At 42.9% G+C, this 27,582-nt stretch overlaps 1 protein-coding gene across 1 annotated transcript in view; it reads left to right on the plus strand.

The window, feature by feature from the left end:
- Positions 1-2,590: 2,590 nt before the first annotated feature.
- FBXW8 (F-box and WD repeat domain containing 8) overlaps positions 2,591-27,582 on the plus strand; it is a 51,561-nt gene continuing 26,569 nt past the window's right edge. Inside the window, exons 1-5 of the mRNA XM_042805042.1 lie at positions 2,591-2,882; positions 5,737-5,841; positions 12,597-12,761; positions 13,370-13,458; positions 25,957-26,114. Coding sequence (XP_042660976.1) covers positions 2,613-2,882; positions 5,737-5,841; positions 12,597-12,761; positions 13,370-13,458; positions 25,957-26,114 — 787 coding nt within the window. The 5' untranslated portion in view covers positions 2,591-2,612. The remainder of the gene's footprint in view (positions 2,883-5,736; positions 5,842-12,596; positions 12,762-13,369; positions 13,459-25,956; positions 26,115-27,582) is intronic.

Here is a 27,582-nt window from a genome sequence, read left to right on the forward strand (position 1 = left end):
GCAGGCGGGCGGCGGCCGGGGGCCGGGCGGCGCGGCCGGGGCTGCAGGGGCAGGGCGCGGGGGGGCCGCCGTGCAGCGCGCAGGGGCACATGGCTGCGCCGCCGCTCGCCGCCCGAGTGCCGCGGCGTGTGCGGGCGGGCGGGCGGGCGGGCCGGGGCGGCGGCGGGCGGGGGCCGGGGGGGGGTTACATCATCCCCCGCGGGGCGGCGCTCGGCCGCGGGGAGCGGGCGGGGGGGGGGGGGGGGGGGACACGGGGACAGAGAGAGAGAGTGGGTGGGGAGTGGGGGGGACAGGGTGAGATGGGAGGGGGCACGGGGCGGGACGGAGGGGGCAGGGTTTGTGCGGGGGGACATTTCGTTACCTAGGGGTGGCGTGGGAGTTGGGTGGGACAGGGTGGGGATGGACGGAACAGCGTGGGGATGGAGGGGACAGCGTGGGGACGGAGGAGGGCAGCGTGGGGACGGAGGAGGGCAGCGTGGGGACGGAGGAGGGCAGCGTGGGGACGGAGGGGACAGCGTGGGGACGGAGGAGGGCAGCGTGGGGACGGAGGGGACAGCGTGGGGATGGAGGGGACAGCGTGGGGACGGAGGAGGTCAGCGTGGGGATGGAGGGGACAGCGTGGGGATGGAGGGGACAGCGTGGGGATGGAGGAGGGCAGCGTGGGGATGGAGGGCACAGCGTGGGGATGGAGGAGGGCAGCGTGGGGACGGAGGAGGGCAGCGTGGGGACGGAAGGGAACGTCTGGGTTAGAAAGGACAGTGTGCGGATGGAAGGCACACTGTGGGATGCAGGGGAATGTCTGGGATAGAAGGGACAGTGTGGGATAGAGGGGACAGTGTGGGGGGGACAGTGTGGGGATGGAGGGGAATGTCTGGGATAGAAGGGACAGTGTGAGGATGGAAGGCACACTGTGGGATGCAGGGGAATGTCTGGGATAGAAGGGACAGTGTGGGGACGGAGGGGACAGTGTGGGGATGGAGGGGAATGTCTGGGATAGAAGGGACAGTGTGAGGATGGAGGGGACACTGTGGGGATGCAGGGGACAGTGTGGGATGGAAGGGACAGTGTGGAGATGCAGGGGGGCAGTGAAGGGATTACACAGAGCCGGAGAAGATTTCATCACCCAGAGCATTACTGATTCTGATCACATTTCAGGTGGCCAAAGAAGGAATGCAGAGTGTCCTCACCAGCCCCCGGGCACTGTCCCAGGGGGATGCAGAGCCCCCCCAGCCATCAGTGCACAGGGGCAGGACTCCCCATCACCATCAGCCCTGGGACAGCTGCAGGGGCTCCCTGCAGCTCCCGGTGGGGCAGGAATCACCCCAGACTGGCCTGTTTCCCTCCTGCCTGGCAGGGAGGTTGCTGCCACCCCCTTGGCAGATCACCCTGGTATTGCAAAGGGGTCTAGGGAGAACCTCCTGGGGATCGCCTTCTTCCCAACCCAGCCACGTTCCCCAAGCAGCCCCGCACCCCGCTACAGGGGCAGCTCCTGCTCTGCAATCCCTCTGTTGGCAAAGCTCACCACGGTCAGCATAGGCACCCTGGGCAGATCCTGCTCTAAGTCCAAATGATTGTGGAAAACCAAGTTTTCTGTGGGGTCTCTACATACAGGAGTTCCCCTCCCCAAATGAGGTAGTTCGGGTTTTTCCTGCAATCCAAAATGCCTGTTTGCGGTCACCAAGTTGGGTTTTGCAAACTGCACAGGCAGCAACACTCTGCAAAGGAGAAAAAGCAGCAAGCGGTCGCCGAGGATGCCGAATGGCAGCAGCCAGAGGCAGACGCAGGGGTGGAGGTACATTGGCACACACCGCTGCTGAGAGCAAGGGCCGCGTGTTTTAGCACATCCACCAGCGCCCAGCAAGCACCTTGACTTAAAATGAACAAGCATCACTCACCTGTTTTATCTCCCCAAGCGCTCCGCAGAAGTTGTGCCGAAGCCTTGAAGACTCGCGGCCTGTCCGCTCCGCTGGGCAGCTGGGCTGCCTGAAGCAGCAGTAGCTCCGTGGCCACGTTCCAGCGGTTGGGTTTAGCCATCGTTTGGAGCGCGGACTTTCAGCAACAAGGTGGGTTGGCACGGAGCAAACGCCACGAAAGCGGCAGCTCTTGTGTCTGCGGCCGCCGCAGAAGGAGGCGGGTGTGATTCGGGGCTCGCTGGGCGGCCCAGCACCTCTTTCCCGGGAGGTGTTAACGGACACGGTGTGGGGCAGCACCACCCCTGCCCAAAACCTTGAGTTTTGGCCAACAGAATGGGTGGGAGAAACGGGCCCGCCATGCAGCAGTACAGCTCGGTGGGCGACGCTCGGCCGCTTTGCCTCTGCTTTTTGGCGAGCGGCTTTCCCGCCACGGTTGGGAAGCAGCCGTGGGTTTCCCTTCGCTCGGCCACCGGCGTTTTTTTAAGACCGGGCCGTGCTCGCTGAGCCCCCCGCCCCTCGACGGCAGCCCCAGCCCCTCCACCGGCCTCGGGCCCGCAAAATGGCGCCCGGCGGCCCCCGCCATCAGCCGGGACCCGGCCCGCCCCGCCGCCGGTAGGAACCTTCGCGCGGCGGAACGCGCGGGCGCGGGGGGCGGTTTCCGGGCCGGGCCGGCGGGAGGCTGGGCCGGGCCCAGCCGCCATGGCCGCGGGCTCGGCGGAGCTGGAGCTGTTCCGCCGCCGCTGGCGGGAGGAGCTGGCGGGGGGCGCGAAGCGGCGGCGGCGGGAGGCGGCGGCGGAGCCCGGGGGCCGCCGCAGCGCCGAGGAGCCGGCCGAGCCGGGGTACCTGGCGCTGGCCCGCGGCCTGCTGGACGGCGGCGCCCCGGCCCGCCGCGGCCCGCCGCCCGCCGCCCGCCCGGCCGAGGAGCCGGCGGGGGACGGCGACCTGCTGGGGCAGCTCATCCGGGACCTGGTAGGGCTGCGCGGGGCCGCCGCCCGCCGCGGGGCCGGGGGAAGGCGCGGAGGGAGCGGGGGCCGCCGTGGGGCCGGCGCGGGTGGGAGCGGAGGGACGGGCCCGGCTGCGCCCCGTCGCCGGGGTGGGGCGGGAAAGGGCGACGCGGAGCTTTGGGTTCTTGTGGGCTTGGTCATAACCTTCGCTCCCGCACGTGTTCCGTCGTGGGAGAGCTCAGCCCTCCAACATCTACTGCTTTTCTTAGCCGATAGTGTTTTTTTTTTTTTTTTTTTTTTTTTTTTTTCTCTCTCTTAAAAAAGGAGTTTGTCGCTTAATCAGGCTGCTTGATGCAGGTGCATTAATAAAGGGCGTCCTGCCCAGTGACACAGCAGTGTAGTAAGAAAACAAGTATTAATTCTTTAAGTAAAGGAGTTAATTTGGAAAGCGTCTTAAATACAGTTCTGAACCAGATTAAAGTTATTTTGGTAAATCCTCTAAATGCAATAGAGGTTTTATTTACAGTGTAAGAAAACTAGGGGGGAAATCCATTTTCTTGCTTCTCACTAACCTAACTGTGACTAATTATTCTTTGCTTAAAAAAATTAAAAGGAACAGATTAAATTTCTGTCTGCAAGGCACAAATTAATCCATTTACAGAATTAGTGCTATATTAGCACGCAGGAGCCCAAATCTGTCTCAGAGGGGTTGGTAGTATTTGAGTTTTGGATTCATTCCAGTAGACTGCTAGACAGGCTGGTGATCACTTCAGGTTACTGCTTGGTTTGCAGTGGCGAGCGCTGTGCTAAAGAGGAGCTGCGTGAATTTTTGGGATGTAGGAAGGGAGGAAGACCTTGATCTGTCTCTAATGCTAAGATGGCATTAGAATGGAATTAGTGTGATCGTTCCTTGTGCTCTGTCATAAGCTCATGCTTACAGTTTGACTATAAATACTCTTTCAGGTTAATTTTTTTAAAAAATAAAATCTATACAGCTGTTTTTTCTTTGCCCTCTTTTTCGTGAGAGCGCTGTCGGTCTTGACTGCTGTGTCTGAACCGGTCCATCTGTAGGCAGTCTGTCCTTCCAGTGATACCTTTGGATACATGCAGACAGACCAGGTTCTGCTGGTTGGATGCGAGTCAACTCCAATTTGGAAGCAATATATTCATAGTGGTGCTGTGCCTGAGCTCATAAGCCTAGAGCTAATAAGCCTTGCCGAATGGCTCATCTTATTTGTTTGGGCAGCATGTTGCTCTAAAATGGTTGTGCTGCTCCTGGATCCGAGCTGGTTCACATCTGGCCAGTTTGGGGTCTCTCTGCATGTGGCCACAGAGATGCGGTCTCAGAGTTCCTTTTATATTTTTCTTTGGTGTCCCCTTTGGAAATGGATGCAATTTAAATCACATGAAAGCAAACGATCTTCTTGCAAATCAGCAGCAGGGAGTGGAGCCAGTGTTCCTCGTGCAGAGGAAAAGGAAAGGAAAAGGAGCTGTTTGTGCAGGAAAACTGTGGACAGGGAGGGAGGGGAGCAGGAAGGTTGGCTGCGGGTCCTAGTTTAAGTAACTTCAGAATGAGTGCGAGATTCCAGTGTTTTATAAACTGATGCTGTTTTGCTAGAAAGACCTCATGGGAATATTGCCCATATTTGTGTTAACCACTTCTCTAGCGTAGAATACCTTTTGCATGAAAAACTCCCACGCAACCACATTATATGACAGTTTTCCTGTGCAACTGTACTTGATATAAACCCAGCATTGCCTGTTTTTGCTACTTTGCTGGTACTGCAAAGGGTCCAGGTTTAAATGAGCAAGGAGTAATTGTAGAAGAGACCTACAAAGAAACAAAGGTATCGGGGCCGGAGGAGTGCGGAGGGGCAGGGGATGATCCTGATTTGGGATCTGCCTGACTTTCTGATGGCAAACAGTGGAGATAGGGTTGTTTTTTTTTTTTTAACTGAGCTGCTGATTTTGTGCATGGGGATTGATGGAGAGTGACCAGGTGTTTGGGAGCACCTGGGGGGGTGCAGAAACCAGGAAAAAACACTACAGCAAAACTTCATAATGGGTGATGTGGCAATGGTCAGAATGGGCTGATTTTGCTCTCTCTGTTATATAGTGTAAAAAATGGAAATATCCAGATGGAAATGAGAGAGAAGACAGATCTTGATGCAATAATTATTAAATCTTCTTTCTGCAGTTATGTAGTTAAAACAAACAAAAAACATCTAGGAAAAATGTGTGTGCTGCATTTAGCTGTTAGATTAAAATGATGGATTCTTTGGGTTTACTTTTTTTTTTTTGTTTGTTTTGAGTTAAAGCAGCAACTCTTTCAGCAGATTTCATACTAAGAAGACATTTGTATGTTACTAATCAAAGACATAAACAAACTGTAATGTCATCTCCATTCAGTTTTATATCAAAATATTTGTTTGTTTTCCATCATCTGTGTTTGAAATCTTGTAAGTGACATTATTAATGGGCATATGTCTTCAAAGTGCCTACTTGTTTGGTCTTTTTGATGCTGAAACCTTAGATAAACTTTTTTACTGGAACTTGTGTCTTGCCTTTCACTGCCATCTGACTGTAGATAAGCCTTATAGTTCTTCTCAATTTGCTTTTTAGCTCCATTTAGCCTTCTAATATTCTTTACCTGACATGACTCAGGGAGAACAAAGAGTAGCTCAGGTACCTTCATGCCAGCATGGTCTGTCTGATGTGCCGTTACAGGAAGGAGAGGCAGAATTACTTCTGTTTTTTTTGTGGAACTGTGATGGCACTAAGGATACAACATCCTTTCTTCGTACTATGGTAACTTTTGCTACTGTCTAGCTGTGCATTAAAGAAGCCTAACAAATAATTTTCTCTTTTTTTCTTTTCAGAATGAAATAAATGAGGTTCCTTTCTTTGATGTCCAGCTGCCTTATGAACTGGCACTGAAGATATTTCAGTACCTGGGTAAGACTGAATTGGGAAGGTGTGCTCAGGTAAGTGCTACTGACAGTTTGCTTCTCCGATACAACATAAAATTAGCAGAAATACTCAAGAAACAGTCAGGCACCTTGGTGCAGGGAAGATGTGTGGTAGCCCAAGTAGCTCAGCTGATTGTGCTTTTCCTTATTAGAAATACTTCCAAAGCTGAATATTGAAAAAATAATAGTAAATGAGCTGGATTTGTAGCTTGCAGTTGAGTAGAGTTAATTAAAACATTTGTGGCTTGGACTAAACTGAAACTTTAAAATTTAAAATAAATACTTGCAAAGATCTTTTGATTCGAGCGAACGTATTTAGAAACAAATGTCTTGCTGCAGTATTTAGAACTTGGCACTTTGTTGCCATGCCCTTAGCACTGCAAAACTCTTCCTCCCACTCTTTCAGTGTGTGACTTGAGCCGTAGAAATTGGAGTAGTAACTTTTTGTCTGCAGTAATTTCATGTGAGTCTAAAGTCTTAAGTGACACTGATTTCCTTCCTCCCTGCCCCACAAGGTGTTTATGTTTTTCTTCAGTGATATGTTAAGGTAATGTTTTCACCAGTCTGTACTCGGACGTGGTCCATAACTTGTGTGTAGTTGTAAACTGCCTGTCTCTTCAAGTAGCTTTACTAACTGAAACTCACACAACCTGACTACATGCAGAATTGTTCAGCCCAGACTACTAAGCCTCTTTATCTCCTTTCTTCGCACACTGTATGCTGAACCTCCTCTCTGAATGAGTTTTCAAAGCAAACTTAATTGCCAAGTGCTGATTACCCTGTGAAATAGAGTAGAATATTGTGGATATTCATTGCCAGCTTCGCCCATGGCCACTATTTAGTGTTTCAGGCTGGTGTTGATTGAATTTTTATGTACGGAGCACATCTTGCAACTTCACAAAAATCCAACCTGTTTGCAAGAGAGAGAATTGTTAACGTGTAAAAATGAAAAGTGACAGACAGGGTATGGCTTTGTTGTGGAATGTAAACTAGACACAAGTAGTATCCAAATGGCGCATGCATTTAAATGAAATTGGGCTTTTAGTGTTCTGTATGACCAAGTCATAGCGTTAAATAGGTATAGGTGGTTATTGCTTAAATCTTTGGCTTGCTAATGCCTTTTCTAGAAGAAAAATAATTCCTCATGCAGGGCTTCTGTTGCAGAGGAAAATATTCTCTAGGATTTTTTTTTTTTTCTTGGTGCGGTCCAGGAGACTGAAGCTTTCAGATATGCTTGAGTTTCTGTCATTTGAGGTAGAGATATGAGATCAGTAAAGGCTGCATCTCATGAAAAGGAACAGGGTTGCATTTTTGAAGTGGATTACTTTAAAATTATTCTTTCTCTCTTTTTTTTTTTTTTTTCTTTCCTTAGGCATGATCAGTTTACCTCATGGCATAGTAAAAAGATTGGCTGATGCGGGGTTGCGCCTTCTCTCTGTGCTTGGACTGCACTTGCTTTTTCTCTTGATCGCTTTTGTTTTTGACTTGAACCTGTTCTCATAAGATGAGTTGTAACACTGAGAAGATTCTCCACGTTTCTCATTCGCCTTCTCAGACCGAGTCAGTTGGTCCTCCGTGGCAGCTGACAGGTAGCTGAGCAAATGCCCAGTGTTTTACAAGGCTTTCCGAATGAGATGAATATCCAGTGCTTTTAGTGCAAAGCTGGCTTCTTTTTAAGTGTTCAAATAAAAAGCACAGTAATAAAAACAAATACCGTTTTCATTTTTCTCTTGGTGATTTTGTTTTTGAAGGGGGGGGGAAGCCCTCTTCTGTTAAATGGAAAGCCCTGCTGCTTTACGGTGTTATCGTAGAAAGGGTTTTTTTATTAAGGCGCCTTGGGATTTTAGTGAAATTGGGCCAGTTAGTGGAATTGGCATCGTGAACTATGTGAGTGCCTTTGGAGAAAACCTGTTTGCTTAGTTCTTCATGCCAAATTGGTAACCAACTAACAGTAAAGTAGCCTGACTGCAGAGCCTCTTTGAGATTTAATCACACCACAGACTGCTCCGGAGAACTTTAATTTCACCCTGATATTTCACTCTCCCCTTCTTCCCCACAGCTTTTCTTTGATTTTTTTGAAGTAGTACTATAAAACCCAAGCTATCTGTATGGCACTTGAAATACAAAAGCCATGTGCAGCATGGAAATTAATGGTGTCATGAGTTCTGGAGGTCTGGTGGGTTCGCAGTAGTTGTGCGACATTCAGTAGCATCCAGCAGACCAGTCCCTGTTGATATCCAATGTTTATAATTCAAGGAGAAAGGTATCTAGGACTTAATGTATCAGCAGAACAGTCCAGAGTGATGGCAAAATTTTCCCTCTGCTTTACGCCAGCCCTTTGAGGACCTTTTGATTATGTTCTGACCGTTGAAAGAAATAATCTATGCTATGAGCAACTCTTAGGACTTCTGTGAGAAGAACAGTCAGTCCTTCCTCCTGGTCGTGATGTAGAGGGAAGAGAAAAACAGTCGCTTGGGGCACCACAAGTATGACAAATTGAAATGCATCAGAAGTTCTTGTGTTGTTTGGGGCTGATACTGCAGATACCTGCAATTAACTTCACTTGTGTCCTGAGGACCTGGCCTTTAAACTGTCAGCTGTGTGATCAAGTGATATGTCTCATCTATGAACTTGTCCATGTACTTACAGTTTTTACTGCTTTCTAGTAAATACCAGAGATTACATAAATTGCATTTTGTGGTGTGAAATACTTCTCGATTCAGTATGTACTGAATTTTGGCAATGCTAAGGCAGTTTTATTTCTGAACAATCAGTGTGAAATTGCCTTGAACTGTTAGTATTTTCATCTGAGAGATTGTTTAGAAATGTTTACAAACACAGCAATTGTGTATGTATCTAGTACAAGGGAGACTGTTTCTAGGAACTTAAGAATTAGTTGTTTTGCATAAATCAAGAATTTCAGATGCTTGTTTCTAGAGCTTCTGGAATTGTCAAACTGTTAGGCTTTCAATGTTTACACATTTAAAAAAATAAAATCTTGTATATTTTTTGAGCATAGTTTTGTACCGAGGTTGTATATGGGTCAAAGTAATCATTCACCCTCCTCATACCTTAGAGAGAGCAGAGAAACGGATGGATAAGGGTATCCTGGGCTCAGGATGAGACTTAAAATGACGTTATGGCTGTGAATTGAAAAGATGAGCAGCTTCCACCTTGTATGGCTTCCATCTGAATGGCTTTGGATTAAATACTATTTGGCGCTATGTATTGTACTGAATTGAAAGTCCAGATATTTCTAATTGAGGCCCCTGGCTTCAGCAAGTGAACCTTGACTATGTCTGTGTGTCTAGGGAAGAAAAGAAACCTAATGAAACAAAGACAGTTATCATATGGAGAGAGATGAATAAACCTTCATTAGGATTTGAGCCAGTTGATTTAGATGGGATTAGAAGAAATTTAGGATTTGATGGAAGAGGTGGGGTTTTTAGTTTTGTTTTCTGTTGCTTTGGTTTTTGTTTTCTTTGTTAAAAATCCCCCAAAGACAAAACCAAATGGCAAAACCAAATAGCAAAACCTATATCAGTGAAAGCCTTTGAAGTCCTTCAGAACATTATTACTTGCTGAACTATAAGATATAAAACTGTTCCTGTGTGGAGCTCAGGGGAAACCAAAGTTTCTTTGCTGAGAACAGTTGAGAACTGTAGTAAAAAGATAATAGGAGCACTAAAGACAAAATTAAATTGGGGACTCTATATAAACAACTCTGTAAGATGTTGTCATTGATGGTTGTTGGAGTTTCTACATAGTGTAGATTTGGAAATAATTATGTTCATAGTTTAATAATAGCTTTGCATGTCTCAGCTACTCTCCACCAAGCAGAATGTATGGATGTGTATAAATAAAGCAGTAATGCTCTGGCTTTCGGGGCCTCACCTGAAACTCTAAGTCAAGCAGATCTAATAAAGTTGACTTCAAGCCAATGGCTGGTTTTAATGCGGCAGCTCACAGTGGTGCTGTAAAGTGAAATGCTTGAGACTCTTTTATTAGAGATTTCTTGCAGCTGAGGCTCGCTCAGTGGGGCTTTTACAAGGGATTGTCATGCCAGTTGTGGTGCATTAAGAAAAGGCTGCATTAGGGACCCTTTGGAAATTCATGCTTGTAAAGCAGCAGGATTCGATGTAATTTGATTAAAAAAAATCATAATAGGATAGGATCTTTATTCTCCTTGAATGTTTGTTCCTGAAAGTTGAAAAGGCAGTCTAAATTTTATGTAGTCGCGTCCCCCCCCCTTTTTTTTTACCATTTTTATAAAAAGCTTTTAAGATCATGAAACTAGAAAGGTCTGTACAATATTGTCTATTTTGGCAAACTCCAAAGCTGTGTGGGTTTTCTTTTTTTTTTTTTTTTTTTTTTTTCCCCTTTGGTTTTTTTGAAAGCAAGGCGAAAGTTGGTGTAGTTTGGCTTTGTTTACTTCTGCTTGTGCGTTAGCCTGTCCCCTCAATGTCAGCAGAAACACCCCGCAGTTACGGGAGGGGGCAGAGGTGCCATTATTCTTGACTGGGCTTGGCCGGGGTGCTCAACTTCTGCAGAACAGCTGCTTTTTTTGTGTGTCAGCAAATAGCCGGGTAGGTTTTTTTTTTTCCTTTGAGCAATAATACATGGATGTAGATTACTTTAACATCAAATTGAGAGCAAATTTGCCACTAAACTGTAATGATTTGAAATTTGGATTGCTTTTTTTTGTTGTTGTTTTTGATCTTCCTGAGTGTGTCCCAGTAGGGACAGGAGCATTAAGCACTGCTTTTTTATTACAGGATGGTGCATAATGCTAGAGAAGACTCGTTGCTATTTCTGTCATTTGTAAGGCATTAGGACTGCCCTATCCAAGTTGTTTTCTTTGTCTGGTGATGGAAGGGGATTGTGTGTCTGCTAGTTTGAATTGAGGTCTTTTGGTGAATAAAATATTAGCTCTGCAGGACTTGAATATTCCTGTTTGAGAGCTGCTCTTATATGTAGGTATCAAATCTTAAAAGCATATGCAGGTTACTCAGTCTACCTCCCCTGTTTTCTCTCATATTAAACTTTTTTTTTTCCCCATTGGAAGAAGCAGGTCACAAGGTACGTGTTATGATGCAATTCTTGATTACTACTGGGGTGTTGGTTCTTGAGAGCAGCATGATACTTGTGTGTCTTTACAGCAAGGCCAACAGGCAACACAACGTAAACAAAATGGCTAGAAGCTTCAGAAAGTTTCCAAGGGGAGATCTGTGCTGTTCATTGGAGAGTGTGCTGTCCCACAGGCTGGGGACCATATAGTATGCAAGGAGGTTTGGGACCATGTGTGTAAGGTGGTTTTGCAGTTACTGTGATCCAGGGAGACTGGTGGGACACAGGGTTGTGTTGATGGGTGCTTTCTGGACCTTAGCTGCTTTCTTCCTGCAATGCTGTGGGGGTTTTGGTTGGGCTGGCTAGTCAGATCTTGGCCTGATGCTGTGTTAGTACAGCAGGCTAAGGCACACTCTTCCAAGTCATCACATGTAAAATTTTACAGATGACGTTATAAATTCTGAGATTACTTGATTTATTTAAGGGGGGATGTGTGTGTGTACGTGCTATTTTCTTTCTGTAAGACTCACTGCACGCTTTGTTGCTCCAGTGGTTTGTGTTCTGCATGGGCTTCTTGCAAATCTGTACCAGCCCAAAGGATCTCATACTTTCAGTATTCTTCGTGATACATAATTTTGTGAAGCTTTGTATTTGAAAGCTGTGGTTTTAAGAGGTCCGGAAAAAGGTGTGTGTGACAAAATGGTAATGACAAATGCAACAGAGATTAATCTTATAAAATGGAGAACTAGTAATAGTTCATCTTTCCCCTGCCTGTGCCATGTTGTATCTGTGTGTAACTGTGGAACGAATGGCAAGTAAACGCAAAGGGATGGTCCTGTGAGAGTTTGTATCAATGGGAGTCCGAGATTCTTGGTATAATCTTGGGACTGAAATGGACATTAGAGGCTTAATTGTAAGTTACTAAAAATGATGTCAGTCTGAGAAGGCTTTTTTTAATCCTTTGGAAACTGTACAATTGATTGCTGCTTTCACCGGTAGCATTTTTCATTGGTTACATCTGTTTTTTTTAAATTAAGAATTACAGAGAACAAATGCTACTTAAATTGGCTCTTACCTCTTGATTCTTTAATTCTAAACCCACAATTGATTATGATGAAGCTGTTCTCTCTGAAACGGACAGCAACTTGAGGCTACTTGAAAAACTTAGTAATTCATTCCTATTTATGCATACTGTAATACAATAGGTTATAAATGACTCATGTCATACACCTAATCAGGCATTGTCAGTAGAACTTTAGGGATATGGTGCTGTGATCTGAGAGGTTTTCTTAACTACAAATATGAAAATAAATTAGTATTTTTGTTCTAAACTTACAGTGCTGTCTTAATTGTTCTCTTGCTGCTTTTCCCCTCAAATTTTTTTAATACACTGAAATTTCAGATTGGCAGTGTGGCCACTAAATGCTGGTGTCTGCATTGCTTGGAGTTTTAGTGGAGTAGAAACTCAGTTATTTTCAAAAGAATCCACAGAAAACAAGCATTTTGTTAAAGGATTGGGTTTATTATACTCTCAGTAGCATGAAGGGTGAACAAATACATTTAGTCTCAGTGCAGGTCTATATTGATTTATAGGGGTATATTTCAGATGTTATTTAAATAATTTTATTTGAAATCTAATTCTTACTTATAACTATTTTATATATATATATCTCTAAATATATATATAAAAAATTGATTTCTAGGTCAGCAGGACATGGAAAGTACTTGCAGAAGATGAAGTGCTGTGGTACCGGTTGTGCCAACAGGAAGGATACCTATTGGGTACGAGCATCTCTGATCGTTCCTGTTGGAAGCTCGCCCTCAAGAACTGCCGTGCCAGAGAGCGCACTTTGAAAACCAACTGGAAGGTAAAAGGGAATTTCTTTAATGGGATCCAGATGCTGTAGAAAATGGGAACCTGCTTCAAGCAAGTGGTACTGACAAGTTGGTCTTTTGTATCGCAGCTTCTTTTTGCCAGTTAAAAGGGGAAAGCTGATGAAGGATTTATGAGACTTAGCCCTAGCTGTAATACCCTTTTTTTTTTTTTTCCCAATGACTGATTACTTTTGGGAGTGAGTCTTTCTGCCTGCTATGCTACTTCACTGACTTTGGTGAAAGAGAGGTGTTTATACTTCAGCCATCCCTTCATAATGAGAATCATCCTTGAACGCTCTTTCCCCTGCTCGCTACGTATCCTGGCTAAAAGAAAGCTATAATTTTTTTTGTTGTTGTTCTGATAGTTGTTTCTCTACCTAAAGATTATGAATGATAATGAAAAGTGATAACTTCTTTCTCCTTCATTTCTGTCTGTAAAAAGTCCCAGGTGGCAAGCATAAAATAGATATGTCTCCTCTCTCAGCTGCACTGAAACTCGTCAGCAGCAATAGCAAAGCTTAGAGTTTTCCATGGGGCAGCAAATTAACTCGGTTGATGAATGTATTGCAATACTGACACCATGTCTCATCTTTCTGTGCAGAACCGTATCGGTGCCGTGAGCCAGCTGCAATATGAGCTGGGAAAAATTCTTTGTGATGTACATTCTTGTGATGGAGTTGTTATTGCTGGGTGAGTATGAGATTGGCTACTGCTCACTTAATCTTTCAAACAGAAATCTCATCTACTGCTTTTTAAGAAATTCAAAAGAAGCACCCGTTTGAGGCAACAAGAATGAATTCTTCTGACTGCAGTCCCATTGTGGGTGAGGTAGATTATCCTTCAAGTGACTGATAATGATGGTTATCTACAAGTCATTTCAGCAGTGCAAATTTTTATTGTGCCATGCGAGAAGTTATCGCATGTACATGTACACCCTGTAAAGACTACAGTACTTTCTGATGAACTGTATCTATTGTTCTGCTGTGGAAGCACACAGAATGTATTCAGTATTGTACACATCTTCTGAAAAGTGCTCTTTTAACTGTTTGTTTCCATAAAAATCTCAATCACTAGAGTATTTTGTGTGCTGTAGCAAGATACCTTTAGAAGGACCGTTACTTTTCTGTTGTTATTTAAAAGATGATCAGGGGCAGGGGGGGATGACACACCCAAAAATAGAGAAAACCCAAGCTTCTCTTTTCCTAATGTAAAGCTTTGTCAGGACCTCGATTTAACATTGGTTTACACTCGTAAATGCAATTTTAAGAACCTCACAAAGTCTTAGAAAAGGTTACTGTGGCTGTCTCAGTAGGTGTAAGACTTTACTGTATTCTGCTTGCATTTTACAGGTTGGGTAATTAGTAGCCCTCCAGAAGTCACACGAGTAAATAAAAATGGTATCATCCTGGGGGCAGGCAGAGGACATCATCCTTAACATACCAGAGTCCCATATTTTATGGTAGCACTTCACATTAATGGTATGCTTATGTATTGTGGGACTAGAGAAAACTACTTATAAAATACAATAAAATTCACACACTGGTTATAAGAAAGGTGCCTTGAAAATACATTGTGTGTGTAGATAACGCCCACATACATTGCAATGCTTTTGAGTGTTCTTGGGCAACTAAGAGTGGAAATCTAAACTAGCAGACAGCAGGAGTGAAAGGGGGATTTTTATCTTTGATTTGTTTTGTGTTTGGTGGATTTTTTTTTTTTTTTTTTAACTAGATGCTCTTCCACGTGTTTTGCTTCTGCATTGGGAGGTCTCCTTTTCTTTCTGCTGTCCTATTCATTGACTACTGCTTCTCTTTCTCTGTTTTTCATGCGCTGTTTTCACTGCTATAATTGGTCGTGTTGTAGCGGTGCAAACGCTTCTGCTGCGGAGCTGTGTAGCCTGTGACCTCTGGAGGGGCAGTGCCACACAGCGGTTAACCTCCACAGCAGCCGTAGGAAGAGGCTTGAGCCGGGGTGGCTGGAGTACCCCGGGTGGCACGCTGCCTCCTCCCTGACCTCGAGAGTTCCTTGAGCCACCCCTAAAACACCGCAGCTCCCGCCTGCTGTGGTCTGCAGCTGGGATCCGGCCCTGCCGAGAGCAACCTGACTTCTTTTGTGCCCTTCAGCTCGGGCAGCGTGTTTCCTGGCCTTGGCTAGGGATCTGCACTACTGTATCTGTTCCACTGTCTCTAATGAAACCTCCTGTACTTTTTTTTGGGAGCCAGAAACCCCAGTTGTCTCCGTGCTGCTGCCAAAACCTCCAGCTCTTCTTTTTCTTCATTTTCTCCATTGTGTTTGTATCCAAACATGCAATATATGGAAGGTAGGCAGAATAAATTAAATTTCTAGAGAATTAATTAACAAAGGATATTAAGCCTGCATATTAAAATCAAATAGTCCATATCTTAGCTTGGTGTATTACAGAAGCTGGATTTATGCAGTTTCGCAGTCTTCATATTGATTCCCCAGTTCCTCCAGTGTCTTGATTATTTTGGTGAGTTAACATCAGTTGGCATGGTGAAGGGGTGTCATTAAATAATTAAGGTTCCTGAAAATAGGTGAGCAGGTAAGAGACCAATGAAGGAAAAGCTGCACGTGCGTATCAATCAGGAAAAGTGATGTTACGGATTTCACTCACATTACTTTTCAGTAATTTCCCTTCTCTGAGAAAATGATTTTTAGTAATGAACTATATTTCTATGAAGCTTTGAGCATATATTTGATAAAGCAATATGGGGAAATACAAATTCAGCTGTTCGACTTGGTTAGTTAATGAAGTGTTTAGAATATTAGAACACAAGTTAAATTATTTCCTTTGCTATTTACTACTTGCCCTTCACTCTGTTTTGGTAGTTTGAGTTCTTTGACAGTATCTCTTAAATGACTGCAAGTAGAAAACTATTCTGTGAATCTTGCTCTAAAAGAAGACAAATTTGTTCTGCCAGTGATGATCAAATTCTGCAAGACAGTAGCACCTCCCAGTAATATCTCATGGTAAATATCAAACAAGACAGACTTAAAGGTATAACTAAAACCTCCAAGGACATTAGCAAATTGTGCAAGGAAATACTTTGTTTGTTATGTGTATTTGGTAAGTATTTATGATAGGTAGATTGAAGAATTTGTTGGGGTTTTGTTGTTTGGTGGTTGTTTTTTCTAAATCCAAACATAACCCTCCCCTTTCTCTCCCAGCTTATAGTATTGTACTTAATGGCTTTCAAATTTGTCATAAAAATGTAATGAATCTAGTGATCAATAGCTAGCTGTTGCATTCTTTCAGTACTGCAGAAGTAATTTAATAGCTGAGGTTAACAGAAGTCAATTTTCTTCTCAGCATAAATATCAATTATCTGTTACATTTAATGATTAGATCTCCAGTTTTGCAAACACTTATGTGCTTAGCTTTAAATGTGAATAATCATAGATTACAGTGAGACTTGTATATGGATAAAGCTAAACTGATGCGTGACTTTGCAAGACCTGAAGTTGGTGATGATCTTAAAGCTAATTTTGTGGGTGGCATTCCCTAGGGTTTCCTGAGCAGTGGCTTGTGGCCTCGTGTACCTTTCTTTCTTCTACTGTCAGGTTGCTGCACTGGAGAAAAATAGGCCCACTCGTTTTTTAGCAGGTTTTTTGATGTTTGACTTTGGGGAGCAGCTGCAAGGCTCTGGCTGAGCTCGGTCGGGCCAGCCAGGCGTTACGCTCTGTCTTTATAGCTGGGAACTGTGGCAGTGTATAGCAGCTGCTCCCTGGTTTCAGGACATTCAGCTCAGGATCTTGGGACATCAGAGAATGGTTATAAAAAATAAAAAATGAGTGGAGAGAGAGGTTCTCCAGCAGAAATGCTGGGGCTGTTTTCTATTTGGAGTCTTGGAGCGAGCCTGAGAATAATCTTCTTTGGTTTGACCCTGTGCTGTGATAGACCTGATCTTGTGCTCTTCACTATACTGCTTCAAACTCTGCTGGAAAGTGGAATAAATTTAATTCTAGTTGCTGTAGAGCTTTTAAAAAATCTTTCTGAAAAGGAATTTGTACAGGCTGTGGGCAGAGTGACTTAAAACAGCAGCTACACGTGTGATACATAGAGGCATAGTTTGCCTGAACTGTGTTTCTTCGGGAGCAGATCTCTCTGTCAACTTTGTGTAAGGAAGCAAAGATAAGCTACACAGAGTTAGCTCTCCCTTAGAGAAATGTACCTATTTCATGCACCCTTCTCTATTTTCTCCACGCTGCTGCCAAAGCTAAAGCCAGAAGATGGCAGAATATCAAGGATTGATTAAGTGCAACCTGAGCTGCGAGTTGAAGGTGGCTGCTAGCAGCTCCTCTTTCTCAGAGTGCCTTGCATTTACTGGCTGACATCAGATAATTCAATCTGGCCTGCATGCAGAGCATCTTGTGTTTATCATTAAAATTTCATCCCAGCGGTTACGATGCTTGTTTTCTGGGTCAGACCTTGAATCCCTTTTCATTTGAGACAGCGGTGTTTGTGGTTACCTCACTCCCAATCAATGTTGTATTTGCCAGCCTTTCTACAGTTACACGTCTCAAAGGATGTTCTTTAAAGGGTTGTTGTCCTCCCCTCTCTCCATATTCAATTCAAATGTACTTTTGTCTTTAAGTCAGAGTTTACTTAAAACAATTATAGGTCTGCTCGCTTGGTTTTTATAAATTACTACTGGTGATTAGGTTCACTGTACCTAATGCTGTCGTATGTTTGGTTTCAGTACAGAACGCCCGTCTTTCTTCACCTTCTGTTAATAAAATGGTTTGCTTTTCTTTTTTTTTTTTTTAAGCAAGCACATGTTCAGATAGTAAGATTGCTACTTTTTTTTCTTTTTTCCTTGGCAGTGTTGACAACCACACTGATGGGCATCTGTAGTCAGAGGTTAGGTCCCCCTGGAGATACCCATCTTGGAGCATGCATCTGGTCCTTGTTTGAACTGTGTTGTCATTACACAGTGGATCCTGCGGTGTAACATGTTCGTAGTGTGTTGAGAGACTGTTTTGCTGTCTGAGTGGCTCTGTTGGAAACACTCATGCGTGGCTGTCCTTGAACTGTGTGGTAAACTTGCCTTGTGTTGGTGGTGATCATCTCACCTCACAACTCACCCCGTAAAACCATACCAAGTCTGCTGTGAGTCAGAGGGATGTTTTATTGTGCATTGTGTTAACTTTTTTGTGCTTGCTGGAAGGTCAGTGGTGCTTTACTGCTGTTGTTTGTGGCTCTGAAAGCTTCCCAAATGAAAATAAATGGAAGAGATCCAGAGTCACACTACCCTTGCAAAGACCCAAAAATATAAAGGTATCTATTTCTTTCTTCTGTTTTCCTTGACTGAAGAAAAGAGTGGTAGACTGTTAGTGAAGAGCTTGCATAAATGGAGATTTAAGAGCATGCATGCCTCTGCTGTGCCACAGAGAGCGATCTACCAGATGCTGCTTGGAGTCCCTGCACCTCTTATTGACTAGGCTGGGAGTTAGCCCCTGGTTCTTCTCTTTACATTTAAACTTCAGACATCTTCCTCCTTCCCGCAGTAAGTACTGGTCTTGCCTAGAGATTTTGTTTTCTTGAATTAGAGCTAGTGAGATTCATCTGCTCCGAGTGCCCTGGTAGATCAACAGATTAACACCTCCTCCCCTTTCAGGGTGGAACACACCTGACACAGATTGTATTTCTCCGAGTGAAGCTTGATAAAGGCAATGAGAAGTAAAAGAATAACTTTCTAAATATCCTGTGTGGCTAGGGGGGTCATTTACTTTAGACATAGTGATACATTTTGATTCTCTTACACTGAGAAACTAAATGCACTGAAGTAATTCTCATACAGCTGTCTTCATTCTGAAGGAGTCTTACGGGAGTTAAAGTTTAAACACTGCAGCACTTTTAAACATTTTGGCCCTTTCAGTTTAAGTTACTATGAATAACATACAGACATAGAAGTAGCTGCTACTATATGGTAGATTTCTTTGTTCTCTCCAATCACCTCCCACTCTGCTTTCCTCTTGCTCAAAGGTGACCTGCAAATGACTTTTTAAAAAAATGGGCTTGCTACTCTTTAGCTTCATAATGATGTGTGAAACTAGCCCGAAAGGCTTGAAAACACTTTTATGCACTTTTTAAAACTTCACATCAACTCTCATATAATTTGGGGGTTGGTGGTTTGGGTTTTTTTTTTTTTTTTTTTTTTTGCTATAGGGCTTGTGGGCTATTCTCAAGGTATTTATTATTAGCTTTTGCATCTTAATTCAGTGTGCAGACCTGAGGAAACCGAAATATTAATTAGTAATGAAAATTAATAAAAGTTAACAAACCGAAGTCTTAAGCAGCCTGAATAAACCCGTCTTATTTAATTGCTTAAATCTCACTTGTATAATGGCAAAACTTTGATATGTTTCTCCCTCCCCTCCCAGTGACTGAGAGCCTGGAGGTAAAACAAAGCAGTAATGCAGAAGGTAAAAATACTTGCCTTTTTCTTCCAACCTTCCCCAAACCTTTTGTTCTCTTCACTCATTCTCATCATTGTTAAGTAGTAATAAGTGTCAGGCCTTCTTTTTTTCAAGTGAGTCACCTTTAGGAGGGTTGAAAACAGGATGACATCATGAGTTCAGAGGGGTCAGATGACAAACCACGGGAGTTAGGTAAGGTTGTGTTAAGTGACAAACATTTTGGCTTCTCTGTCATCTTGTGAAAAAGAGCCTTTCAGGCGAAACCAATAGTAGAAGCTTGATATTGATTCTTTGTGAAAGATGCTTTTCCAGCCTGCCTGACCGTTAAGCTATTGGTTTACCTGTAAGGTTTTCTGGATGCAGCGGAGCGCGTTGCTGCAGTGAGATGTGCTGTGTGTGTGGTGATGCCCAGTATTCTGAAGTCATTATCTTTGAGCTTGTAAAGCCTGGTGTTCTAATGACGCCAGACAAACCCATCCTTCTTTCTAGTAAACTTCTTGAACATTTCATTTTTACTGTTTTCACAACCTACCAGCCTTTGGGCTGTTGCCGTCAGTGCCTACAGTGCAGGTGATACTTTTCCTCTCTGCTGTTTGCAGTGTGTTGCAGTTTGTGTTCCTTCCAACATGTAAACGTATCAATTTACATCATCTTCAAATGGTATTTTCTTGCCTGTATCTGAAACTGAACCCATCGTTTTATTTGTTACATTATGTGTTTGTCCTTTGTGAAATAATAGGGCTGAGGGACCAAAATTGCATCATAATTCCTCCTGAATTCTTTCGAGAATAAGATACTTTTTTTTTTTTTTTAATCTCTCCTGCTGTGACAGTAGCCTTAGGCAGTACCCACAGTAATATGTTTCTTTGGTCAGAGCAACTGGTTTAATTAATGGGCCTGGACTGATGCAAGCCACTGGAACCTTGATCTGAATGATGAGAGATTCTTGGCTTTAAAAAGGAAATTACTAGGGAGTTTGGCTTTCTCTAACTTATGCTTTTCTAAGTGTTCATCAAAATGTTTTGCCTACCTTTGGCCTGTTTCTGTTCCCTTGGTATCACATTTGCATGCGCTTAATAAGAAGGCGAGGCATACAGAAGTACTTACAATGGCAAAATGTTTATTTTGTTGCAGGTAACAATGATAAGCTGCAGAAGAACTGCACACTACCTCCAGAAGCTTAACCCACTTCCTAGAGCTATGAGTTCCTAAAGAGGGACTTAAGAATGAAGCTGTAAAATTTCCACAGCTCAGTTTCTGTGTGTGGTCCGCAGATGGATGTGGGTTGATGAATTGGAAAGACAAGTTCCCAGCAGAAGAGTTTGGGAACTGATCATAGGGATGCTCAGAATGTATTTCCTACTTGTTAAATCTTAAAGTGTTCCCAGATCTGTTTTGGTACAAGTTAGTCACTTTTTTCATAGCTGCACTCATATATCAAGCAACCCAAAATAATGTTTGGATGAAATCAGGGACATTGCTTTTCTACTTCATGTTCTTCTACCAGTGTTAGGATTGTTTCAAATGCTGGCTTTGGTTTACCCCCATCTGTTTTTTCTTGTATTTTATGGTGTAACTTTCTGCCACACTATGTAATAGGAGAAAATTTTCTCTTTCCTATTTCATTTGCATTTAATTTTTTTTTTGTCATTGTGTTCTATTTACATTCCTTTCTGCCATATAAAGTAGTTCTTTACTCCACTGTTTCTACTAGACTGTTTCCTGAATCTGTCCCTTAAGGAGTCACTTAGCCAAGCTACCTGTCAGTTATATATGTAGTGGCAAAATCAATATCTCTAAATAACTGTGAGAACACGGGAGGGCTTGGGAACTTCTGCCTCTTTCATCCAGCCTTACTCTGTGAGCCATCTAACCCTGTGGTGAATGTATCTAGGTTCATTATTGTCCCTCACCTCAGAGAAGAGCTGTGGATCATAATACTGAGTATAAAGAAGGTAACAGAAGCCATTTAGTGTCAGTATTGTGTGTTGCGATCCTTGCAGTGTTTTTGATTAAGAGTTTTTTTTTTTAATTTAATGTCATGAATTACCACTGTCTTACTTGAGCCTTATAGTGAAGATGAAGCTTAAGAGCAATTTTAACCAACTTACAAAGGTGTTTGGACTTGGGTTTGCATGGCTAATTGGACCTTATTCTTAAACCTACTGAGGAGGGTCACTGACTAGATACATGAAGGACTGGTTAGTTGCTTTTGGTGGAATAAGGGTGAAAGGTCCAAGATGCTGCTTGCAGCAAGACAATGCAAAATAGTAATTTATTTTACTTGCTTGTCAACAGGCCCCTGTTTAAATAGAGATACAGCTAGAGATTGTTACTTGAGCAAAATTCCTACTGACTTCAATAAAATGCATCAACATTGTAAGGACTTCATAATAAGATCTTTTGAGTATTAACAGATGGTCACTGACTGCCTGAAACAAAGTTGTTGGGTTTTTGTTTTGTTTTGTTGATCACCACAGGTATCTGGAAACTGAACAGACTTTGCCTTCTGGAAATCAAACCTCACTGTGAAACAAAGTTTTTCCTTTCTCCTTCCTTTTTATTTTCTTGCTACAAATTCTTTAGAGAAAATACCGAAAATGTAAACTGCTTTCTGAAGTGTCTTATCCGGAGTCTTTGGTGCTCAGACCAAGTTAATGTAGTTAGACTTGCCCTGGAGCGGAGTGCTTGAGGCAGCTGACAAAATGGACTGACACCAGCATCCCGTTTCAACAGAAACCCAGCAACAGTCTGGTTGACCCGCTTGTTTGAAGTGAAATTCTGCAGTGCCAGCAGTAAGCAAGCCATCAAGGAAAGCAGTTTGTCTTTCCTGCTGCCATGGACTGAATGAGTAGTGTCTCGACTGTTTTGAAAATGTTCCTGTTAACAGTTTTTCTTTTGTGTATTTGTCAGTTTATATATTAGTTGCAGTTGTACTTTGCACAAACACTAATTAGACAGCCATCAACACTCAGGGCCAAAGGCTTACTAACAATGCAACTGTGATAGCAGTGTCTTAATTGGTTGAGTATAATTGTCATTAGGCAACGATAAAGACATCTGGGGCTCTGGAGAGAGATCAGCCTCCCCCTCCTCCTCTTCCCCAAATTTGTCTGGCTATTGCTATCCAGCACAGTGGAGCTTTTTCAGATGAGATTCTGTGTTTTGACCAGTTTCCTGATGTTTTTCTCCTTATGAAATCGTCTGCCTCTTCAGCACCACTTCATTAGAGCGGTGCCCAGCCTCCAGCTCCGCTTCCTCCCACATGTGCTCTGCACTTCACCACCTGCTTCCCAGCCATCGTGGGACGTGAGCAGCTTTTAACCCCCAGCTCCTTCTCCTTCAGTCTTCTGCTTTCACTCTTGTGAGAGGGCACAAGGAAATTGCTCATCTCATTATGACATTACTGCCAGTAAAAAGTAGTTGAAATGCTTTTGATGAGTAGGTATTTTTATTTTAGTAGGTTTGTAGATACCATATGAATTTAATTTTTTTTCAGTGTCTCTATACCATATGCATTCCACCCATTGTTGCTCCGTTTCAGCAAGTTTTTTATGCATATCTGTAAAGCTTAAGCTGAATTTGCAGACTGATTTTTACAAATGTGTACATATCTCTCCAGTATTACAGAACTGGCTTGTCAAGGAGAAGTGTATTTAGAAAAACACAGCTCTTGTCTTTCTTCTGCTGCTATTTCTCCTGTATATCCACTGAAGTGTTTAGAAGAGCAAGAGCAAAGTGAAATCTTAAGTCCATCGAAGAAGCTGAGTTACTGTTGTATGCCAGGAGAAGAATGACCGTGTCTGGTGAATAGGGAGAGCAGCAGGCAGCCCCAGAGCCGAGCACCAGGCATGGCGTGGATGGAACACCTTGGGAAGCATCAGGGCAGGGGGTATCTGGAGAGGGGGAGACGAGGGGTTGCAAGCAACAGGCTTTTTCTTGTTGCTCCATGTTGTGCTGAGGCAAGCAAGACTTTGAACAGCCTTTCTAAATTGAAATAAATCAGGTATGTTTTCTAATGTTGCATTTTTTTTTTTTTTTTTTTCCTTTGAACTTGAGAGCTCAGAAATTGTAGGTTTTGGGATTGTGTGGTTTTGGGTGTTTTTTTTTTTTCTTTTTCTTTTTGTGCAAGTGGCTTATACTAGATGTTGTAGTATTTACCTGCCACTGCAATAATCATCTCTTTACATCCAGTGTGTAGGGGGGAAAAGCAGCAGCTGAATGCTCTTGGTATCTTAGCAAATAGAATGTATTTGTTGTTACACTGAACAGAAAGGGTCTTGTTTTTTTTTTTCACTCCAGCAAAAAGCTATGTGGGCCTTTCATAGCCATCATGATAGAAAGATCAGTAACTGAATGAGTTTGGAAGACTGTGCCTGTTCTGGGGTAGAAGATGTAAACCTAGGGCTCTTTCATTCAGTAGCTGGTAATCCAACCTAAATTTTCATGGTGAAGTGTAAAAGTTGTTGTGGCAGGAAATTAATAGAAATAGTGAAATTATCTAGAAATAGATTCTCTAAAGTGCAGCATGTTTTTCTCTTCAGCCATGTATATTGATATGGCAGATTTGACAATTATCTGCTATAAAGCAGCCTTTTTATTTTTTTACAGCAAGGCAGTGCTTTAATAGTTTAAAAGCCTTTTGTTGTTGTTACAAATTGAAAGTGTGTTGCTCTTTACAACAGCATTAAAAGTGGGGAGTTGAACCACTAAATTTTTTTAGTTCTGAATTGGATTCATCTGTGTTTGAAATTATTCCAGTTTAGTTCTGGTACAGGCCCAGTGTATGCTGGAAATGGGCATGCGGTGGTGATGGCCAACGGAGCGTGTTGTCAGCTGAGGAGATTGTTTATATCTCCCATTTCCCCGTGCTGGTCCCCTGCCCAAACCTAGACCTCCACTTATGTTTCCAGCATGGTCTTGTAACGTCTCTCCAAATCCTTAGGTTTGCTGCATGGGACTAATTTGCTGTCATGCTGCACTGGGAAAGATGTGAGTGGTGTTGCGGAGTGCAAAATGGGAGTGGGAGAAATGGGGGCAAAGACACTTCACTGCCCTCGTCCTGACAAGCACAAAGCACTTGTCCTGTCTTGCAGTGCACTGGTGGGATTTCTGGACAGACACACGTGAAGGTAGGGTTTGGTGGGCACTTGCAGGGTTCCCCTGGAACGCACAGTGCTCCCTGTTCTCTGTTATGACGGAACTGGAATGAGCACTATTTTACAACTATATAAATTACTATTTTGCATTGTCTTGCTGCAAGCAGCATCTTGGACCTTTCACCCTTATTCCACCAAAAGCAACCAACCAGTCCTTCATGTATCTAGTCAGTGACCCTCCTCAGTAGGTTTAAGAATAAGGTCCAATTAACCATGCAAACCCAAGTCCAAACACCTTTGTAAGTTGGTTCAAATTGCTCTTAAGCTTCATCTTCACTGTAATTTACACTAGTTGTGTAAAATGTATAAAGTTTTCACCCAGAGATGTTGGGAGTAATCTGCTCCAGAGTACCTGCAGCCCTGTTGCATGATACTCACCAAAGAACTGGGTAACCTGAGTCAGTGTCCGACATCTTCTAAACCGTTATTAAGCACTTTCCTTCACCTCCTTTGTAAATAACTGTGTTCTTATTTTTCTCCTAAACATAGGACAGCCAGACTTCTAACGAGTAGACCTTTGAGGCTTATAAGAATCATTCTTTTGAAATACTTTTCACCCAAAAGTCAGGATGAAACAATAAAGCTGACACAGCAGGAAGCACCCTTCATTTTCCAACAGAATCTGAGTCTCAGCTATGGCAATGAAAAACTTCTGAGACTGACGGTGTTAATTGTCACAGTTCCATGAAAACCTATCTTAAATAATTATTGAGCTATTCCAAATTGCTGTTGAACTGTGTTCTTTGACCAGTCATAGAGGGAGCTTCTCTACTTTGCCTGTAGTGGTTATTTTAATAGTATGTTGTGTGCCACAGCATAGATGGCACAGAACAAATTCTGTGTTGCTTACTGTGTAACAACCTTCATTCATGTAGATATGTTCAGTATTATCAGAGAAGTTGAATTCTATTTTTTATTTTCTCCTTGGCAAACTATAGTTCGATGTTAAACTATAGTTTTTCTGATGTTTCAATGACAGAGCCTTCTGCAAAGAAGGCAGCACTGTCTTAATTCTAATGAAAACACCTAATGTATTAATAAATTAATTAGTCTTCAGAGATGTAGGCAAATCTGATCAGTTGATGAGGCATTAAGAAATTTCCTTCTATAAAGAGCAGTAGTTTGGATGGGCGTATGTGTGCGAGTGCTTGTATGTAGGTACATAAATCGTGATTAAACAGCCTTTGCTTGGCACAACCACAATCACAAATTTTTAAAGACCAAAAAGAAACAGTTTGAAGTTTTGCCATGTTGTAGTTTAGACTCATAACTTATTACCTTTTTTCCCTTGAGCCCAGCTCTCCTTGCATTCTAGTTATGCATTGATAGCTGGTAACCTGTGATTGCTCAGTCGTGTTCTTGTAGCTCCACTTTACCTGCTTGTTTTAGTAGACTTGATGCTACATTCAGTAAATGAGAATAAAATGAGCAAAGTTGATGATCTTGTACACAGAGTGTGTAAACAGGAGAGTCGTTCCAGAAGCTGTAAATGGTGTTGGGTTTTAAGACACTTTTTGTTTCTTCCTCTCTTCTCCTGCAGCTACCTTTTTTCAGATGTTTTAGGATGAATAACAGCCTTCTTTTCCAGATATACATCAGGAGAAGTGAGGTTGTGGGACACTCGCACCTGGGACTACACAGCCCCCATCCTGGAACCAGTGCATGGTCCTGGTGATGCTGGACCTCAGCCACATGTCTCCTTTGTGAGGATAAACAGCAGTCTGGCTGTAGCAGCTTATGAGGATGGTAAGTAACCACAACTCTCCTCCCTATTTAAAAAAAAAAAAAAAAAAACCAAAACTGAAACAAAAACACCAAAACACAAAAACAAGAACCCCCCCCCCCCCCCCCAAAAAAACCCGTTTTACAAAAATGGAGCAGCTGTGCTCAGCTTTTTGTGTGTCTGTAATCCTGTATATACACACACACGCACACACTTGCTTTTATGTGAGAAAGTTGGCCAATAACCCTAAATGCATTAGGAGGCATTGGAACATAGCAGCCATTAAAACTGATGTTTAATTCCTACTGGAACTGCTACACAAAGCTTGAGTGCCAGGCTGTAGTCCAGCCAAACTATCTTAAGCAAATAACTTGTTTTGCTATAAAAATATTAAATATTCTTCCACAAGCTTTCTCTGTCCAAAACTCCCTTGGGGTGCTGTGAAGCTTTGTTATGGGAATACTGGTAAACTTGCATGTCTGATTAATTTGTGTCCTCTCTTGCTTTTGGCATAGTGCATGGATGCACATTTTCTTAACTGAAGTATTGGTTTGCAGTGGTGGGCTATTATATACTTTGATATAGAGAAATAAAAGCCGTGACCTAATATTTAATGAAACACTAATAAAATCCTGGTTCTGTGCATTGTTTTAAATATACTTAGATGTTTATATAATGGGCAATAAGAGCCAAAGACCAACCGTACATCTACTGGATCTGGGAACAGCAATTAAAAAAATTCAGGTTTGGACAGTGCTAGCCAACTGGGATCCTGGGCTGAGTTGCTCAGGCAGAACTCTACTCCTGTCATATTTCTTTAAAATGTATGATTTGATACTTAAAAACCTCTCCTCAGATATGAATAAAGAGTATTTCTGAAGTTAGGGAGCTTTGTATACATGCTGTCTTTGATCCTGGCATTTCTGCATGTGAAAACAAAACCGGAGATGGCTAATCCAAACAAAAGCTCTAATCCATATATTTTTGTTGTAGAAGTAAATTAAATGCTTCACATGTGAAAACAACTCTTTTAAGATGACCAACATCCTTAGCTGTTTTTCTAGCGTGGATCATGCTCGAACGGTTTTGTGTTGCTACAAATTGTTGATGGGCAACGTTTTCTGACAAGAGCAAGTCTGGTATCACAGAATACTCATTAATATTATTTACTCGAGTCATAGGAAATTATAACACAGTGATAGTTTTTAGCATTGGCTTTTTGTCCAGTGTGCCAAACAATGACTAGCAGAGAGTCTTTTGTTTGTTTTCTCATCTCCCACTGGCTAATCTAATAATTTGTCGAGAGTTTTTTTTCTGTCATATTCCTTGTTGTCAGTCCTGTGTGTGCTGTGACTAAACTAGTTTGCATAAAGCTCGGCGTCTTCTATTCTTTTGGGTAGAAATTTTAATGGGCTCTGTGATATGCCAGTTACTCTGATTTGAGAAGCCTGGTCAGAATAGATTAGTTTCTGTGTGAATAGGGAATTATAA

This window comes from Tyto alba, unplaced genomic scaffold (genome assembly GCF_018691265.1).
Source record: "Tyto alba isolate M040663 unplaced genomic scaffold, T.alba_DEE_v4.0 Super-Scaffold_44, whole genome shotgun sequence".
Taxonomy (NCBI): domain Eukaryota; kingdom Metazoa; phylum Chordata; class Aves; order Strigiformes; family Tytonidae; genus Tyto; species Tyto alba.